General features: G+C 42.8%; 1 protein-coding gene across 2 annotated transcripts in view; it reads right to left on the minus strand.

Annotated features, from left to right (window-relative positions):
* Positions 1 to 9272: 9272 nt before the first annotated feature.
* Positions 9273 to 20011, minus strand: part of TRIM36 (tripartite motif containing 36) — a 29097-nt gene continuing 18358 nt past the window's right edge. For both annotated transcript variants that reach the window (XM_054286671.1, XM_054286678.1), the window contains exons 5-11: positions 18403 to 18549; positions 17290 to 17385; positions 16166 to 16419; positions 15449 to 15573; positions 14369 to 14662; positions 13795 to 14092; positions 9273 to 9730 (exon numbers count right to left, since the gene is read on the minus strand). In XM_054286671.1, coding sequence (XP_054142646.1) covers positions 9376 to 9730; positions 13795 to 14092; positions 14369 to 14662; positions 15449 to 15573; positions 16166 to 16419; positions 17290 to 17385; positions 18403 to 18549 — 1569 coding nt within the window. In that variant the 3' untranslated portion in view covers positions 9273 to 9375. The remainder of the gene's footprint in view (positions 9731 to 13794; positions 14093 to 14368; positions 14663 to 15448; positions 15574 to 16165; positions 16420 to 17289; positions 17386 to 18402; positions 18550 to 20011) is intronic.

The raw sequence follows: 20011 nt of genomic DNA on the forward strand, positions 1-20011 counted from the left end.
TCCTTTATTCCAATACCCTATTCCCTGTGTGAGAGTGAATGTGTGAAAGGTGTAGGAGTAGTGGAAAAAGCATTAAGTTCAGACCAGTAAAAGGATTTGTGTTTAAGTTTTAAGTGTTAAGGATTCAAGGTAAAGTAAGTTAAGTAAGGGAAGTCAAGAAATTTTTAATTGCTTACTAACTTATGTTGCCTGTCAGTATATTTTTGTTTGGGTAGGGGCACCTTTGAAGTTTTAGTTTATTGGTTTAAAAAAATGGGTAAATGTGTTAGCAAAGAGGGAGGCTGCCTAAGAAGAAACAAGAAAGTGAGAAGTATCCCCCTTGATAGCCCACTTGAGCAGCTGTTAGACAAGTGGGATTCTCAGGAGGCCACAAAAAGCCTAGACCAAATCAAGATGGTTCATTATTGTACAGAAGTCCAGCCAAAGTTAAAAGTTACAGGGAGAGTGGCCTTGGTATGAAACACATGATCAGTGGATGTGCTCCCAATTGAGTCAGCATTTAAGAACCCAAGGAAGTCCAAATGTGCAATTAGCAACTAGTCTATGCTTCGTGTTGCAGAAAAAGGCCACAGGTGACGAAAGTATAAAAAATTTGCAAATTGAAGAAAGAGGAAAAGGACAAGGAGAAAATTGAGGGGGCAAAAGAAGTTAGTAGAAATTGGAATCCCCTCATGACTGGTGCCATCAAGAAGTTTTTGACTTTCATGACAATGGGCTGTACTTTAATGATGATAACCTGTCAGGGAGAAACAGGAACCACCTGTCTAAAAGGGGCAAGAGAATCTTTGGCACCAGGCTGGCCTGTTTGGTGAGACAGGCTTTAAATGGAAGGATTGAGGGCAGGGGATGTGTTGTGTCTGAAGTGGCAATGCTCCTGCCACTGCTTCCTCCTGGGGAGCCAGCACATTGACAAATCTCCCTTGGCTGCCTCTCAATTTGAGAACCACAGGGCTAACTACATCAAGGTGTCTATGGCTTTGGTAAATCCCTTCTAGGGAACCTGGATGCTTCATCACATCTCTGAAATGCCTGTACTCAAATGCTTACAGCATGGGGAACAAAAAGGAACTAGAAACCTAAACAGGGCCTTGATGTCACTGCTCACATTACTGGAATGTTGTCATGGATGCCTGTGTACTTTATAGAAAGGACAACTCAGCATGGTGAGGTGATGGCATTGCTCCTTAAGTGAGGGAGCACTGGGAATGTATTGAGCACTTCCCAGGGACAGATGAAAGAGTTGAGAATTTATGAGTGAGAATTAAGGTGCAGGCTGACAAGGGTGACACTGTAGTGGGTAGTTGCTGCAGGCCACCTGATCAGGAGATGGAGGTTGATGAGACTTTCTGTGGGCAGCTGGAAGCAGCCTCACAGTCACAGACTAGGGGGCTTCAAACACCTTGATACTGTTGGAGGGACAGCATGGCTCAGCACACCCAGTCCAGGAAGTTGACCATTGACAGTAACTTTTTGACAGAAGTGAAAGAGAACCCAAGAAGAAAAGTATGTTGCTGGACCTTGTAGTAACAAACCAGGAGGGACTGGTCACAGATAAGAAGGCTGGGAACAGTCTTGGCTATAGTGACTATGAGATGGTGGAACTCAGGATTCTTCGTGGAGGAAGCAAAGCACTAAGGACGAGAACCCCGAACTTCTAGAGAGCTAACTTCAGCCTCTTCTAAGGGCTCTATGGGTTAGGGCTCTACAAGATAAAGGGGTCCAATATTCAAGAATCGCTTCCTCCAAGCTCAAGACCAGTGTGTCCCCATGATGAAACATTCAAGCAAAGTGGGCAAGAGACCTGAATGGATGAGCAAGATGCTTCTAGTCAATCTCAAACAGAAGAAAGCAATGTATATGATGTATTGTGCTCAGTGTTATGCACTTGATGGGGGTGTGACACCTCCCCAGAACCCCGAACCTCCTAAGCACTTGCCAAAGGATCAATGTGGAAAAGCAAGATGGGCCTTGCTTGTTTATCTGAAGATTGTTTATTAAAGCATAAGGGTGAATACAAAACCATCCATAACTCAAATGTAGAAGAGGGGCAAGGACCCTGAACAGGGGTAGTGGGTTTTAAGGGACAGGACAGGGGTGGAGTTTAGGGTACGAAACCAATAACAAAGGGACTTGGGTGGAACATAAAGTGGAGATTACAATGTTAAAACCAATGGGAGTTACAGGGGCGGGGAATGGTTTAACTAAACCAATGAGGCATCAAAGGATACAAAATTGACAGGGAAATCTCTAGGAAAAGGGGTAGGACTGACAGCTGGGACTAAACCAATGCCTCAGGGGAGTTGGGGGGTACAAAACCAACTATTGAAAACAATAATGTAACAAAAACACACTACAACGTTTATGGGATGTAGAAAAAGGGACAGGCCACATGGGAGAATGGTAGGAACATCATTAGAGTATGCAGGGATGCAATAAGAAAAGGTCCACTTGAAACTGAATCTGGCAAAGGCTATCAAGGACAACAAAAGAGCTTCTGCAAGTACATCAGCAGCAAAAAGAAAATTATGGAAAATATGGGGCTGCTGCTGAACCACATGGGTGTCCTAGTGACAGAAGACACAGGTCAGGAAGGATTACTGCATGCCTTTACTGCTGAGGCTGGTTCTCAGGAGTCCCTGACCTCAGAGTCAAGAGAGGAAAGCTGGGAAAAGGAAGATTTCACTATGGTCAAAAAGGGTTGGGAGCTGAGGGAGCTGGCAGATATCACTGTTAAGATACTCTCCATCATCTTTGGAAAATGATGGAGAACAAGAATGGTTCCCAATAAGTGGAGAAAGACCAGTGTTATCCCATCTTCAAAAAGGGAGAACACATAAAGCTACCTGCCAGTCAGCTTCACCTCCCTCCCTGAAAAGGTGATGGAACCTTTTCTCTAGAAGTCATCACCAAGCATGTAAAAGAAAAGATGATCAAGAGAAGTCAGTTTGGATATACCAAGGGGAAATCATGCTTGACTAGTCTGATGGCCTCTGTGATGGCATGGCAGCATGAATTGGTGAGGGGAGCTATGGAGGTTGTCTACCTTGGCTTCAGGGCTTTTGACACTGTCTCCTATAACATCCTTGTAGGTAAGTTCAGGAAATGTGCACAAGGGGAGGGGACAGTGAAGCAGGTCAAGAAGAAAGGTCTGGCTGAATGTCAGAGCTCAGAGGGTCAGTGGAGTGGAATCCAGTTGGAGGCCTGTGGTCTGTAGCATTCCCCAGGGATCAGTACTGGATCCAGTGTTGTTCAACTTATTTGTCAATGATCCAGACAAAGGTGTATAATGCAGCCTCAACAAGTTTGCTGATGAATGAAACTGGGGCTGGTGTATCAGAAGGCTGTGCTGCCATTCAGTGAGTCCTTGGTAGGCTGGAGAGTTCCGAAAAGACAGAAACCTAGTGAGGTTCAGCAAGGGCAAGCGTACTACAACAGGGGAGGAATAACCCTAAGTACCAGCGCAGGTCGAGGCCTGACCTGGAGAGCAGCTCTTTTAAGAAGCACCTGGGAGTCTTCATGAATGACAAGCTGACTATGAGCCAGCAATGTCCTTGTAGAGTTAATGGGATCCTGCATCAGGAAGAGCACTGCCAGCAGTGCAGGTCAATAGGGAGGTGATCCTGCCCCTCTTCTCAGCCCAAGTGAGGCCACATCTGTATTGTAGTGTCCAGTTTCTCAGTACAAGAACAACAAGGAGCTAGTGGAGAGTGTTCAGCAGGGGCCACAAAGATGATTAAGGGTCTGGAGCATCTCTCTCACAATGAGAGACTGCAGGAGCTGGGCCTGTTTAGTCCAGAGCAGAGAAGACTGAGAGGGGACCTCATAAATACAAACATCTCAGATGTGGGAGACAAAAGAATGGTGCCAGACTTTTCAGTGGTGCCCAGTGAGAGGACAAGGAATAATGGCCATAAAATCAAACACAAGAAGTTCCATGTTAACATGAGGAAGAATTTCACCTGAGACTGGGAAAGAACTGGAACAAGATGCCCAGGGAGGTTGTGGAGTCTCCATCACTGGACACATTCAAAACCAACCTGGAAGTGCTCCTGTTCTCCCTGGCTCTGGGTGAATGTCCTGGTTGCACCAGGCAGTTAACTTTTGCAGCAGCCATGAATGGCACAGCCAGGTTATTCTATAGCAGCTCAGGCCCTGTGCAGTGGGGACAGAGGGGTGTGGGGGTTTTCGCCGAGGTGTGTCGGATGTGCCCTCGGGTGGCACCGGGTTCCATGTGCTGACCAATCCCATGTCAATTATTCACCTGTCTTGTATACTCTGTTATTAGTATTGCTGTTGTTGCTGGTAATTTTCTTATTTGTTTTTTCCTAGTAGATTCTCCATATCTCAACCTGTGATCTTTACCTCTTTATGCCTCCACTGCTCCTCCTGCCACAGTGGGGAAGGGAGAAAGCAGCACATGTATGGGCTGTTTCCTTGGGAACACTTAACTGAAGAACACCAATCCTAAACCATGACAGTGACCCTGCCTTGGCAGAGGTGTTGGACTAGATGATCTCCAGAGGACCCTTCGCACCTTAACTGTTCTGTGATTCTGTGAAAATTCAGCAGAATACTGCTCTTGGTTTCAATACTCCTGCTTTCACAGGAGTATCAGTCTGCCTCTCCTAGAACATACACATCTACATATTGGCAGCTTTCACTGCACTGGCACAGCTCACGGGACATTCCCTGTGGATACAGCCTCTCTCGCTTCCATATGCACACAGCTGGCCTGAAGGCATCAACCACTGGAAGCTGGAACTTTTAAAACACCCTGCAAACAACAGCATCAACTAATGTAAACACTGAATTAAACAAGGAGTGCAGATTTAAGCAGTGGCAGGACCACCCAACCTGAGGTCTTCTGGCTGAGCTGTACAGGTTGAAGAGCTAAAGCATCTGCTTCCTCTACTAAGGAAGGGGTAGGTTCCCTTGAAAATGCTCAAGAGCCAAGTTCCTTCTGGATGCACATTTTCCTTACCTCACTAGGGAGGGAGGCTCAGGCAGTCAAGATCCTAACATCAGCATCTTAAGTAAAAGCTTGGCGGTCAGTCCAAACTACTCTTTAGTCCTCCTAAAATCAGAGATACTGGTATATGAGCACACTTGAGAACCAAAGCAATGCTTTCTCCCCACAAGTTACCTATTGTCATGTTTTGTAGGAAAAATTATTTCAACCAGGATACTCAGGAGCTGGGATGCAATAATGTGAATGACTAAGATACTTTATTTCAGCTTTTATTAAAAAAAAAAAAAACAGGACATCACTTTTACATTTCAGAATATTTTCAAACAAGGCTTTTTTTGTTAAAGCTTTAGGTATCTAAAAAGTGTCTACATGATTCACACCTGTATGAAGCTTTGCAAGTCACATCATAATCACCAAACAGCTATATTGCACAAAGATCCACACAATACCACACCAGTTTTAGCTTAGTCTACATTGTAAAGTGCTGTTTCATAGGGAGAAACTTGAAAAAATAATTATCTGGATAGGCAAGTACTGCTGAACTGCATTTCTGAAAGTTGACACTTCCATAGTAGTTGAAAAAATATCACAGCATGTTGTCAGTGCCTCTTGACAGTGTGTTTTTTACTTAATAAGCTGGAGTAAGCACCAAAGAGTACTGTCTGGAATGCATACTAAGTATTCAAGTAACACCAAAAGCCAAATTAATTTTTAAACTCAGGATGAGATAAATATAGATATATCAAAAGGTAGATAAATGTTTAAAGTAGCATCAGTTTCTGTCCAGTAGAGTAATTGCATAGCAGAACACATGTTAAACGAATTTGAAACTCTAGTAGAAAAGGCCCCTAAATTTTGAATTTCTTACTTCTACAGTCTCAAACCAATAATCTTTTTTTTAGATCATGGAGTCTGAGACACTGTCTTCATATCTGCAATAGACTGTTCCATTTACAAATATTTCCATAACGTAAAAAAAGGTCTGGGGATACAAATCCAGATGCTTGTAAAAAATCTAAATGTGGAAATGTGGAGTGCTAATCATGACATAAAGCGTCTAATTTAGACCAGTTTCTGAAACAGAGGAATCAAAAATGAAACATTTGTCTATGGAAGGAGATTTGGTCTGGAAAAGAAAGTTCAGCCCTACAACCTACAGCTCTAAGCCGATTCTTGGTGTGGTAGATGAACTGACCATGCCAGTTATACAAGGGGAGAAGTCACAGCTACTGAAGTGAGAATCCTTTCTCCTGGCTCTCTCTGACTGCTGCACTCACACATAATACTCAGCAGAGTATACTAATGTAAGAGTTTTCAGTGCTTGACTTGGGGTTTAATAAATATTGGATGGGGAAATGAAGTGGAAGGAACAAAAATCTTAACAGCGGAGAGATCATCTGAGTCTCACTACAACCAGTTTGCTCCAAGACCTGGAAAAGCAAACAAAAACATGGGCATGTTTGTGTTTCCAATTAAGCTACTCAGGAACATCCAAGTCTAGAAGCGACTGAAGAGCTGCAGAAGACCCTCAGAACTCAGTGACTAGGTAAACAAGCATGATCGACATAAACAAATGCAAAACAGCCCACCAGTGGGGAAAACCCTGCCCACATCCTGCACAACCATCAGGACTGCGTGAAAAACAATGCAGAAGAAGCTTCATCATGATAACCATCTAAACCAGAAGTTACTAAAAAGGCTAACTAGTGAGACACCCTTTGTCTTTTCGCTTGGGGGAGAAAATTCCAAAAGGTTCTCCATACTCCACACCTGGTGCTGTGTGTTTCTCACACAACTCACAGTGAATTTATGGAGTGCACTTGCACACAGTCTCATCAAGACAGAACATTTGCAGATGAGATGCAGAAAAGAAGTTGCGGTTGCTCAGCCTTTCTGGCTGGTATAGACAACTGCTTCTGACAGTTTTTTCCAACAGTGGCCACAGTCAGAGGCTTAAGAGAGAAGACACTGGGAGAGGTGGACTCGAGGTCAGATCAGTTCAGACAGCAAAGCCTGCAAAAGATTTGCATTATGACCTACATTCACTTAACTGTATTGTGATTTTCAGGTCCATTTCAGAGCTCTGAAGCTGTATATCCATGTACTTAGTAAGCATCCTTCACGCACATTCATCAAGATGCAACAGTATCCCCAAATTAGAAAGCATATCCCCAAATTAGAAAGCATATCCCCAAATTAGAAAGCACCAAGTACTTACTAGAAACATCCTTCACTTTAGATCCTTATTTTTCCATAAGTCAACAGTTCACACACCCTACTTTTTTTTATACATGGGTTTCTATAAAGACAGGCAGTCCACCTCCATTCTCAGTAAGATCATGAAACAGATCCTCCTGGAAGATAGGTCAAAACTTATGGAAGACAAGAAAGTGATCAGGGACAGCCACATGAGTTCACCAAGGGCAAGAACTGCTTGACTCACCTACTGGTTTTCGGTGACCCAGTGACTGCAACAGTGGATACCGGAAGAGCTAAGAGATGTACCTGGGCTTCTGTAAGGCCTTTGATAAGATCCCCCACAACATTCTTATCTCCAAACTTGAAAGAGAAGGGTTTAAGTGGATGGACTGTTCAGTGAATAAGGAATTGGCTGGATAGCTATACCCAAAGAATCACAGTCAACAGCTCAATGTCCAAGCAGAAACCAGTAATGAGCAGTATCCCTCAAGGGTCTGTCCTGGCACTGGTGTTGATGTGGATCTCATGAGGTTCACCAACCAGGGTACTGCACCTGGATCCAGGAAATCTCCACTATCAATACAGACTGAAGGATAGAGAGCAGCTCTGTAGAGAAGGACTTGGGCATCCTGATGGATGAAAACTTGGCCATGAACCAGCAGCGTGTGCTTGCACACACTGCATTCAGCTCTGGGGCCCCCAGTACAGTGGTTCCAGAGAAGAGGCACAAAAATTGTCAGAGGGCTGTAACACTTCTCCTGTGAAGACGCTGTAAGAGATGGAGTTATTCAGCATGGAGAAGGCTCCAGAAAGACCTTATTATGGCCTTTTAATATATAAAAAGGATTTAAAAAAAAAAAATGAAGGAAGTCTTTTACCAAGGCCTCGAGAGACAGGACAAAGGGCAATGGTTTTGAACTAACAGATGATAGATTTCGGTTGGAGATTTTTTTTTTTTTTTAAGGAAGAAATTTCTAACAATAGGGGTGGTAAGACATTGGAGAAGGTTTCCCAGAGAAGTGGTGGATGCCCCATCCCTGGAAGTGTTCAATTTCATGTTGGATGCAGCTTTGAGCAACCTGGTTAGTGAAAGATGTCCCTGCCTGTGGCAAGGGGGGTTGGAACTAAATGGTCTTTAAAGATCCCTTCGAACTCAAGTTGCTCCCATGGTTCTATGATTCTGCTAATGTGATACAGTTTTAACATTAGAGGAACTGAAATTTGAAGGGAAACATCCTTTAAGGCAGAAATTAGGTCTCAAAACTTAACCAGTGCATTTTTAACATTCTTACTAAGAAAAATCCAAACCGCTACTAGATTAAAAAAAAATCAGATATTTCTTTAATACTTGCTTTTATAGGTTAATTTTTTAAATTCACATATAATTACTCATGTCAGCAACTCACTTCCTTTTGCCTAAATACCAGGTACCATTACTCACACATGCAAACATTTCTGATTTTTAATTCAAAATTCCGACATTTAAGGTAGAATTGCACTTTATTTTAGATAGCTTATAGTAAAAGCCTAGAAGAATAAAGAAACTTACCGTTGTGCCACCAACTATATGACACTGAGTGTCAGAACTTGAGTTTTAACTTACAATCACATTAAGGGTATACAACATGCAATGAGATTCAAGTTTACCTTCATCATTCCAAGTATAAGTTAAACATTCAACACCATTTCTAATTTCTTCTTCTTTCATATTATTTTTTTTATATTCTATTCTGTGCTGAAAGGCCGAACTGGTGCTCAGGGGTTAACTGGACAGCATTTAACCCTGCAGAGGCATTCAGGCAGATTTCTTAAAAGGAGAATGGCAATCACACACCGTCAGCTTTGACTTCATTAAATACAAAACTGACTACGTAAGGACTTAAGTTAAATAAAAGGCAGATTTCTACCCCGAAGAGTAAGTTTTGGTTGCTAGTCCTGAAAAGTAAATTTTGGTTGCTAGTCAGACTTCTTCCCTGCTTCCCCCAGGAAAAGAAGTCTGTGGAGAACAGCATTGCACAGATCACAAGTAAGGCAGGAGAATTCCTCTGGTGCAGAAGTGCCTGCACCATTTATTTTAAAAAAATCACAGGCCAGAGGCTTGTGAGCAACTTGCAGGTGGAATATAATTTATCAGGACTAAAAGCTAAGGTAGAATTCTTCTGCTTTCATTTTCTGTCTCAGAACAGCAATGGTAAGAGTTTACTGCACTAGATGTCATCGTGGTACTCCCTGTCCTTGGCTGTGACAGCCTCCTCAAGGTGCACTGCCGCACTGCCCATCAGGGCAAACGCTGGGTACATCAGGCCGGAGCAATCCACCTCACACTCATACAGGCACTTCATGCGGCCTGCATCGTAAAACCCCACCCTGCCTCTGTCACAGTCAAGGCAGACGCCCAAGCACGACGGCAGAGGAAGGATTCTGCTGGCTGGATCCTTGGGAGCAGCAGGTGTGGCAGGGATAAAGAACTTCTTCATGCCTAAAGTGACCAGTGTGCAAGGCTGCGATGAGTCGAAGAAGGTATCTTCACTCCCACTGTCATGACCGCTGTCCTGCTCGTATCTGGAACACAAAAAAACCCCACGTGCTTTTGATAAATGCTGAAGTGGGATCAGTGATGTGAACAGGAGAAGAACATTTCTGTCAGACAGGCGACACCACATGATCACCCAAAAATCTTGGGTGGTAAAAAAAAAAATCACAGAATCATAAAATATCCTGAATTAGAAGGAAAACACTAAAAACATCATATTCCAAGTTCTGGCCCAGCACAGGGCAACCCCAAGTGTTACACAATGTGCCTGAGAGCATTGTCCAAAAGCCTCTTAAGCTCTGGCATGTTTGGTGCTGGGACCACTTCCCTGGGGAGCCTGCTCTAAAGTCCAACCACCCTCTGGGTGAAAAACCTTTCTCTAATATACAGCTTAAGGAGCTCATGACAAAGTTTTATGTCATTCCCTTGGGTCCTGGCAATGGTCACCTGAAAGATAAGATCAGTGTCTCCTCTCTGCTCCCCTCCATCTCCTCTTCCCCAGGCTGCACAAGCCAAGTGACTTCAGTCAGTCCTTATAAGGCTTTCACTCCAGACCCTTCAAAATCTTCATGGCCCTCCTCTGCACACTCTCTAACAGCTCAGTGTCTTTTTTTGTGTTGTGGCACGCAGACCAGCTCCCAGCACTGGAGGTGAGGCTGCCCCAGAGCAGAGCAGAGCAGGACAATCCCCTCCCTTGCCTGGCTGTGATGCTGTGCCCGATGCCCCCCAGGACATGGGGGCCCTCCTGGCTGCCAGGGCACTGCTGGCTCATGTTCAACTTGCCATTGACCAGGACACCCAGGTCCCTTCTAGAACACTGCTCTCCAGCCTCTCCTTTCCCAGACTCTCTGTACAACCAGCATTGCCCCATCCCAGGTCAGAACCCAGCACCTGCCCTTGATGAATTTCATACAGCCTGCCCAGCCCTCTCATTTTCAAGGTGTCTCTGCAGGGCCTTCCGGCCTTTGAGGGAGTCAGCTGCTCCTCCCAGTTTTGTATCATCTGTGGCCTTACTTAGTAACCCTTCCAGTCCTGTGTCCAAGCCATTTGTGAAGACAAAGAGCACAGAGCTGAGCATGGAGCCCTGTGGAACCGCCAGTGACAGGTCACTAGTCTGGTATCACCCCATTCACTGTGACCCCTTCTGCCTGGCCCCTGAACCAGTTGCTCACCCATCACGTGATGTCTTTATCCAGCTGTGTGCTGGACAGTTTATCCAGAAGGATCTTGGGAGACGCAGCATCAAAAGCTTTACTGAAATCAAAGGAGATTACATCAACTTCCCTTGGTCAGCTCAGTGGGTTACATGTGTCATGAAAGGAAAGTAAGTTTCTAAAGCAGGACTTTCCCCTGATGACTGCACTGTCCTTCAGGTGTTGTTCAGTAATTCCTAGAATAATCTTCTCCATAAATTTACCAGTCACTGAAGGGAGACTCACAGCCCTATAGTTACCAGGGTCATCTTTCCTGCCAGTCTTGAAAACTAGGACAACATTTGCCAGTTTCCAGTTGACTGGCACCTCCAAAGACCATTGAAACATCAGAGAGGTCTCACAATTACATCAGTCAGCTCAGTACCCTAGGAAGAATCCCATCAAGCTCCACAGACTTATGGGGATTTGGGTGGAACAGCAAATCCTGCACAAATTTGGGATTGGCTGGGAGTTTATCATTCTCACAGCTATGGTCTTTGAGTTCTGGGACCCCCAAAGATCACTACTGTGTTGAAACTGTCAATAAAGCATTAAACATTCCTGTCTTGTCTCTGTCTCTTTTAGTGAGGTGACCATCCTCCTCCTGTAACAGGCCAATGGTATTTCTGACTCCTTTTTGCTATTATTGTGTTTTTAAAAAACTCTTTTCATTGTTCCCTGCGTTCTGGCCAGCTTCAATTCCGGTTGGGCTTTGACCACATGAACTTTTCCCCTCAAATGTCAAGCAGCATCTCTTTATTTCTCCCACGCTGCCCAATCTTGCTGCTATTTGCCATACCTTTTTTTTTTAGCTTCAGCTCTAGAAGTTCTCTGCTCACCCAAGGCAGCCCTCTGTCCCACCTGCTTGACTTATGATATTTTGGAATTGCCTGCTCTTGTGTCCTTAGGAGGTGGTGCTTAAAAAGTGACCAGCACTGATGGACCGTAGCACCTTCAATAGTGGCCTCCCAGTCTTTCCTGACTAGTATCCTCAGCAGCCTGAAGTTTGTTCTCCTCATGACCAGAGTTGAAGTTTTGCTGGCACTTCTCCTCCTGACAACAGAGATTTTAAACTTAATTGCTTCATGGTTTCTGTGGCCAAGACGGCTGCTCATCTCCACTTTGCTCACAAGATCCTCTCTGTTGACTCAGAAAAAATCAGGGAGAGCACCTTTCTCAGCTGGCTCCCTTAGAACCCATACCAAGAAGTTATCATCCAGGTCTTTTATGACTCCTCTGGACTTCTTTGTATCATCTATGTGGTGCTTTCAGTTAACATCTGCCAAGCTGAAGTGCCCTAAAAGACAAGGGTGGTTGATGTAGAGATATTCCTTAGTTCCTTAAGGAATAATTCATCAGTGTCCTCATCTTGGCTGCGTAGCCTGTAGTAGATTCTCACAAGGACATCCACTTTGTTTGTGCCGTAATCCTTACCCAGAGGTTCTTAACTGCAGCACTGCCAGCTGCAGGCTCCATACATTCCAGGCACCATGTTACAGACAGTGGCACCCCCACTTCATCTGCCCCCAGTCCCTCTGAAGAGCCTGTAACCAACAGGGCACTCCAGTCACAGCACTCATCCCACCAGTGACACATAGCTTAGCCAGGAAGGAAGAGGCATTTAGGAGGTGGGATTTCACTTGGGTTACTTCAAACAATTAATAACACCTGAACTCCAATAAGGACAAAAACCACAGAAGGCTTTACTAAGGAGTGGATGTATCTAAATGTACTTAGGCTAGGCAATCATTAATGAATCTACAGGTACAGTAAATCAGTTAACTTGAGAAGTAACTTAGCAAATATGACCAATCCTTACAGACAAGAACATGTCCTGTGAGTTTTCCATGATGCTGCTATGTTACAGTATCTGTAAAATTCACAAAACAAAAGGTAGTGTTTTAGTGGTTTAAGTTTGGTGGCTTTTTTTAAAGTGCTCTGTCTGAAGACTTCCCTGAAAGTTTCTCAGATGGTTACTGGAGAGTCTGCAGACATACTTGGTCAGTCTACATGCTTTTCTCTCCACCTCTGTCCTCAGATAAAGACGCATGGAGAAGCACACATTCTTCAGTAGAGACATTCCCTACTTAAGATTTCAGTTCTGGGGTGCTTGTGGGGGCAGTTCTTTCTGTGTCAGCTAAAATTTTACAGCTCTCTATGCGGAGAAGGAAAAAGAAATCAGGAAATTTAGATCTAATTTCTCACTTTGCAAATGGCTCCATCTGGCTTCAAGCAGCTCAAGATTGTGCTGACACATTTTCCATGTGTTATACAGGAAGAAGTCAAACATTTCTAAATTTCTAAATAAGAGTCCCCAGGAGATAGCCTCCCTGCCTGCAGTTCCCACATATGTGCAGGCTTGCTATAACTCTAATTGTGAGATGGAAATCTTTTTATTGGTTTGTCCACTGTACTTTGGCTTGTGCTCAGTAGCACTCCAATGCAGTATGCAAGCATGTAGCCTGGGGTAAGCCAGTGACTTGGAATCCACTGTGACACAGCTAGTGCAAAAACATACAAATATGCACAGTGAATACTGTTCCTCTGAAAGGCTGCCAAACCTTGTATGCCAAGGGAATTAAGGCAAAACCTTACTACTGATAATCAAGTATTGCTTCAGTCTTAAAACTTACTTATTTTTAACCTTCTTGCTTTAACTGACATTCCTTGGCATCTACAGGAACCTGACTTCTTTCCCAAAAAGAAAGAAAATAGGACTCTGGATAATCAGGACATCTTTCTGCTAATAACGGGGGAAACTGCTTACACAATATCCTTCAAACTTTTCACTGGTTAGGTTCACCTTGTGTACTAACTGAAAACAGACTTGCTCTTCATTTACTTTAAAAAAAAAATCTTCTTATGTAAAACATGCATTAAAGCAAGAGTATGCAACTTACCTTGGATTGATAACATCAGAGGTATTGTGGAACAATTTCTGTATCTTGCTGCTAGGAACAACTCCCACTTTCACCAGGTATGAGTAGGCTTCAACATTAAAAGCCCAGAAGTGCTTCCCTTTGGCAATCCCAGTGTCACCAATGATGTAATCCAGGGTTGTGAAGCATCCAACCTGCAAGCGCTCAGATCCCAGAAGCAGAGGAAATCCAGCCCTACTTTCCACAGATGTTCTTCTTGGGTTCAGCTCGAGATGCTCATTGTTGTACCCACATTTGTCATCAAAAAGAAAACTGAAAACTGAAAAATAGTATCCCAGAGAAAAATTCTGCTTAGTTATGTATTTGGCCTTCTGTGCTTATAAACTACATTTTAAGTCATACAGGCATTAGAATTTGCCACTCTTAAAGGCTACCAGGACTGTCATGCAAGCTAACAGTCTCTGTATGTTACTGACTTAATCTGTAACAGTGCTTCTAAACATTTATGAAACTGGTAACAGTGTAGGAGTTATCTGGGAGCTACTGGAAACTGCTTTCAGCTCTTAACACTGACGGATATAAGAAAACCCCCTACCCGGAGCTGGAGGAGTACGCATGATAACTTCCCGGCTCCAAGGGCTGCAGATGGACCCTTTGTAACCTCGAACTCTAAAGGCGTAGCTGCTGTCATCATCGAGATCAGACAACACCTTGCTCTTGCCACACACTTCAGTCTTCTGCCATGTCACACTCTCCTCTTCTTTATTAAGTTTATGATACTCAAGGACATAGATATCAGCTGAATCTGTCTTCCCAGAGCATTCCCAGCTGATCAGAGCTTTGTTGTACATTCTGCTCTGCTCTTCGTTGATTTCTGGTATTTCTAGACCTGAAACACATGAGAAAAAAGGCTCTGAAATTTAGATACATGTTATTTTGGAGTTAATCATACAACCAGTCCTGGGTAACCCAAACTGTTATTGTATTCCACATCTAGCTGTGCCCAGTGAGATTTCAGCCACTTTGTAACTACGGACTATTACAGTTATTTTTGGCCCATTGCTATTTTGTTTTTTTAGTAAAATGTTATATTCTTCACTTCTATCTACTCATAGTTTTTTTTCCTTATTGGTGGAAAGGGATTGGTTAAAACAATATTGGAAGAAAACACATTTTAAAGCATCCACCTCTTAAAACTGTCTTAAACCAAGAGATAACCCCTTTGTTGAGCTATAGCACTGTTAAAGGGGGAATCTGACTCTCCCAATTAAAAGAAGTAGATGAGGATGGTTCTCTCTTCATACACTTAAATAAATCCCCTATTTTCTGTTTTTACTTTGAAAGACTTGAGCCTTTTTTTTCTGGCAGCTTTAAAAACTATTTCTTTCTGTCATGCAATAAAAAGCTTTTAGAAAGACTGAGTGTGATGTAAATACAATATTTTGGAAGCCAGTGCAAACTGGTACTGTAGGAAAGGAAATGTAATTTTAGTTTCTTTATGAAAGCTGAAACTAACACTGCTGCCAGGTAATGACTTCTGAATCATGGAGACAGAAGGAACAATGCAAGCCACAACACTGAGCTCTGCAACTGCTGCCCTGTGCAAGTTCTGCCTTTCTCCAGATAAGCCTTTAAAGCTTAAACTTGAGAAAGACCTAATGCTCTCAGAATTTACCATTGGAATGGAAGGACAAGTCACCAAGGATGTCTTCTTGCTTGGCAGTGTCCACCACAAAGTCTTCAAAAGTAGTTGCAGCTGCTGGCATAAAGCTCCTCAGAGACTCAGTAGCTTTTTGGATTCTGAAAACACAAAAGTGGGATAGCACAAAAAAAAAGGCAATTCAAGTTGGACATTCCTTAAAGTAAAAATGCCAGGTTTTGCTTTTAAAAAAGTTTTGCTTTCATGTACTTACTGATGTCTCCCAGAAATTTTCTCTAGAATCTCTAGAAAGATTCTCAAATGCCAAATTTAAAGGCCTTTTGTACATGAGTGTAAAAATAATGAACAGGTAGTCATTCAGTTGGCAAAGCATTTAAATAATCTGGAGCATTACGTTCAAAGAACAAAACTGATGTAGGGTGCCAGGAGAGAACACAAAGATCAAAGAGCCTAAAGCCAGAAGAGTCCTGGTAGATTAACTTGCAAATACCTGATAAAATCTCTGAGACAAGGAATTTGTCAGGGAGCTAAACAGACTGCCCTCCCACTTCAGTCCCACTGAGCAAGGCTAGGCATTGTGGCAGGACAAGAGCACTCCCCTCCTGAGTGTTGTTTCCTAAGGCACACTCTAATGCAGGAATTCCAGCTAAACCAGGATCATCTCCCAAGAATACAACTGCACAGACATCCTGGAACAGTACTTGTGCCTCAAACAGAAGATATTTAAGATACCTGACATGAAGTTGTTTTGCTGTTTGAACAAAACAAGAGGGATCTGTTTCTTTAAGCACTTCTTGAGCATATCCTACAAGGCCATTATTTTCCAGGAGCCCTTGGTATTCTTCCACTTGTGTTTGCAATTTTTCCAACCTTATATTCTTAGAAGTTTCAATTGCCCTAAGAGCTGCAGATTTCTTCTCTTCCAGGACACAATATAATTTCTCAAAACTCTGAGATGCTTCTTGTTTAGCTATTTCACTGTTGCACTAGGAGCAAACAAAAGACATTTCAGACAGATTCTACGTCACTGTGACTCTGTACAGAAACATACTTAAGGTTGTTCAAGATATCACAGTAATCTAGTCATCCATTTGACAGGTAAGACTAATGAGCTTTGTTATGCTATTCAGCACTGAAAATGAGATCAGCACACCACCCAAGCTAGCCAGCATTTGCTGTCTTTAACAGAGAATGAAGAGCAGGAAAGTATTCCTCTGATTACACCCTGAGTTATGCATTACATTTGTCTAGAGAGCTCATGAAAAAGCACTGTAAAAACAGTCTCAGAAGTCTTCATGCCCAAGTGCTAGACGCTCTTCCACCTTCCCCAACCACCCTGACGTGAGGGTCCTGCCCAGCTTCTCGTGTACACCCTCTGAACCTCTGAATACTGCCCTGGATAAAAGGAACTGCAAAACTCAGAGGCAGTCTGCAATCAAGCCACACCAGTACTAGGAGCTTCTTTAATTTCTGCCTTTGTGCTTTTCAGCTTGTATGTGACTCTTTTGCAGGGAGATTTTGTCCTTAATTCTGCCTTTCTCAAGGTAAACAGGCAGTGTAAATAGTGCACCATCATAAACACACGAATACCCTACGTGTAACCCACTTTGGTTAAGGTATCAAGTAAGCTTTATTTTATTTAAATTTACACAAACATAAACTTCCTTTTGTCTGCTTCCCCTACTGGCAGGATTAGGTCTTACCATGTGTGACTCAGTCTACCACAAACTGTTCAAAAATTGTTTTACTACTTAACTGAAAAACTCAAAGTTTGAAACATTTCACTGAAAACAGTTTTGAATCCTTCCTGTGACTGTACAAAGGCCAACCCCAGACAGCCTTGAAGCCACTCTTACCTCAGTTTCTTTCATCAGCAGGTCCAGCTGTGTGATGTGAGCCTTCACCTGGCTCTCCTTACTGATGAGGTACTCGATATCTTTTGAAAGTTTCTCCTGTTGAAGTAAACCAGCAAGAACAGGACATCTCACACAAACTGACAACCAGCACTAGCAGGTCATCCTGTTTTATCCTCAGTTTATCTAGCCACAAGGACAAAAGCATGACACCAGTTATGAGCAGCAGTCCTGTGGAGAATTGTTTGGTGACCTGCAGTACTGCAAAGCAACTCCAAGAGCGGCTGCTGGCACAGGCTGAAGGGTCAGAGGTAACAGTGTCAGCTGGCTCCCAATCACCCAGGAATCACCTTCTCTTGGATAGGGAAAAAGAGGCTTCAGGACATTAAACTTACAGAAAGGATAGTTATTAACTCATTTGCAGTACGAGTTGCTAGAAAAATGAGTAGTTCAAATCACAGATTTGTCCCAGTGCTTCCTTAGCTGCAAGAGTTACAGGAAAAGCCTTGCAAACTGGTGAGGAGGCCAAATAGCACAAGGTAGGCTAATCTGATCTTTTTTTTCCTTTTTTTTTTCTCCTGAGAGCAAGAGAGGAAGAAAAGGAAGAAGAGGAAGTAGGTGCTGCCTTCAATAACTATCTGATGTTTGCAAGTCTTTACTGTGTTTTGCTTAGGAAATTAACATTCTGAAGCTATGCAGCTTCAGAAAAATACAAAGATATCAACAGATACTTCAGATGCACATTTCTCAGACCGGCTTCTCAAGTATCCTCTACCACAAGCTACCTGAACACTTATATTTAAAAAAATTGGTTGTAAAGTTGATTAATTACTTAAACCTTCTGTGTTGTCTGTACTGCTGTACAATTAGCTGAAATAAGATGCCAGTGCTTTTCTGGAGTTATATTTCAAGCATCATAGCAAACAGTTTGGTTTCTAAAATATGCCCTATATCACATTAATATATACATTAACAAATGTTGCACAATGACAGGGCTCAAAACTAGTCCAGAGTCTCCTAAACACACATCCTGGCTTCTATCCAGTGGGAGTTTGCCCTCACATCAGAAGTACTCTTTCCCTTCTTAAGGCCAGGTCCAATGACATTTTCTTGTACCTTAAGGGTTTTGTAGGCAGTGCTCATGGTTGTTACCCTATGGTTTGCATGACCTCCACCCAGTTTGCAAAGATGACAAACAGGCCTTCTGCAGATTTCACAGTACATGTTTACTCTCTCCATTTCATGTTCTGGACACATCAAAATCTGTGGGGGGGAAAAAAAAAAAAAGAGCAGAGACAGTACAGGTGTACTTCCAAAAATGGAGGTTCTCAACAAAAAATCAAAACATCCAATGAACCCAAAGCAGCGTGTGACTTCATCAGTGAATTTTTTATAGTCAGTTTATCTCTACCTTTTATATTTATCAAGGCCATTGAAAGCCAGCACATGAACACATACAGTTTCACAAGGTTTACAGTAAGTAAGCCTCTAGCAGTGTCTGTGTAGCCTCCATGTAGCAATCAATCTTTTGCTAAACCCTGCCCATGTTGTTTGCAATCCCTCCAGCACCCTACACTCCAGCTCAGAGCTGTAAATGCAACATATAACACACTCAGCCTATCAAACTTAACCATGCTCATGCCAGCATCTCTTGCAAGAGCTATGAACTGATCCGTAAAGCAAGAGCTGACATAACACTGCAGCAATTTAAGTCCAAGCTACATTTTAATAAACCACATAGCCATTGCTTTTGGAGCCACGAAGTGCAGCCACCACCTACAGCTACAGTCATTTTAAAGACAAAATTTCAAATTTGTGTTTTAATTTTTCTGTCTGACTCCGATTAGAAGCTGTTCACACTGGCTGCTACTCCCAGGATTAGCTCAAACAGCATTGCAAGAAAGCTGGAGTTTGCTAAAAAAATCACCTTTCAAAACCAGAACTTGTTGAAATGAATGCTCAAAGAGTTAAAAAAGTGCTGCTCAAGTCCAAGTTCCAGCAGCAGATTAAACATATAAAGTGTGTGTGTGCGTGTGTGTGTGTGTGTGTGTGTGTGTTTGTTTAAAAAAAGAAACAATGCTTGCTTTGCCTCATTCTAGATCACTGAAAGACAACATTTGGGTCATCTATTACATAGGAGTTACCAAAGAGGAACTTTTGAGGAAGCTTTTTAGTTTCAATATGCTCCCACACAAGAGAGGTCAGAAAAGGGCATAAAAATAGAAAATTGTGAGCATCACAAATATGGACACAATAAGCTAAAACCTGAAACCAATGATGCTTTCAAATCTCAAATGTTATCCTAAGGAATGGTTAAAGGCACCAGGCTCACCAGCACGTTAAGACTATCCTTAAACGAAATATGCAATTAGTGATCCCATTTGGATTGACTACTGGATTTGGAAGGAAATAAAAAAGAGAAAAAAGGAAGTTGCCAAGAAAATCAGCTGTGCAGGCAAACATCTCCAAAAGCTACAGTCATTCACTTAATCTGTGGAAGTAATTTTTCCACACAGCAGTGTGGAAATTTTCCACACCTCACAGAAAATCCTTGTTTTTATTCATCTCCTCATATAAGCAAGAACTACAGCCTGCAAGCAAGAGACAGCAGAGGTCAGCAGACTGCCTTGTCTTCTCTCAAAACTCAAGAACAATCAGCCCAGTATGTGCTTCTCCCATCCCCACCACACACTCTACAAAGTGCTCTCCAGCCTGGTTGTAAATT

The sequence above is a fragment of the Melozone crissalis genome, unplaced genomic scaffold (genome assembly GCF_028551555.1).
Source record: "Melozone crissalis strain CALT ecotype California unplaced genomic scaffold, PUWL_Pcris_2 ptg000005l_1, whole genome shotgun sequence".
In the NCBI taxonomy this organism is placed as follows: Eukaryota; Metazoa; Chordata; class Aves; order Passeriformes; family Passerellidae; genus Melozone; species Melozone crissalis.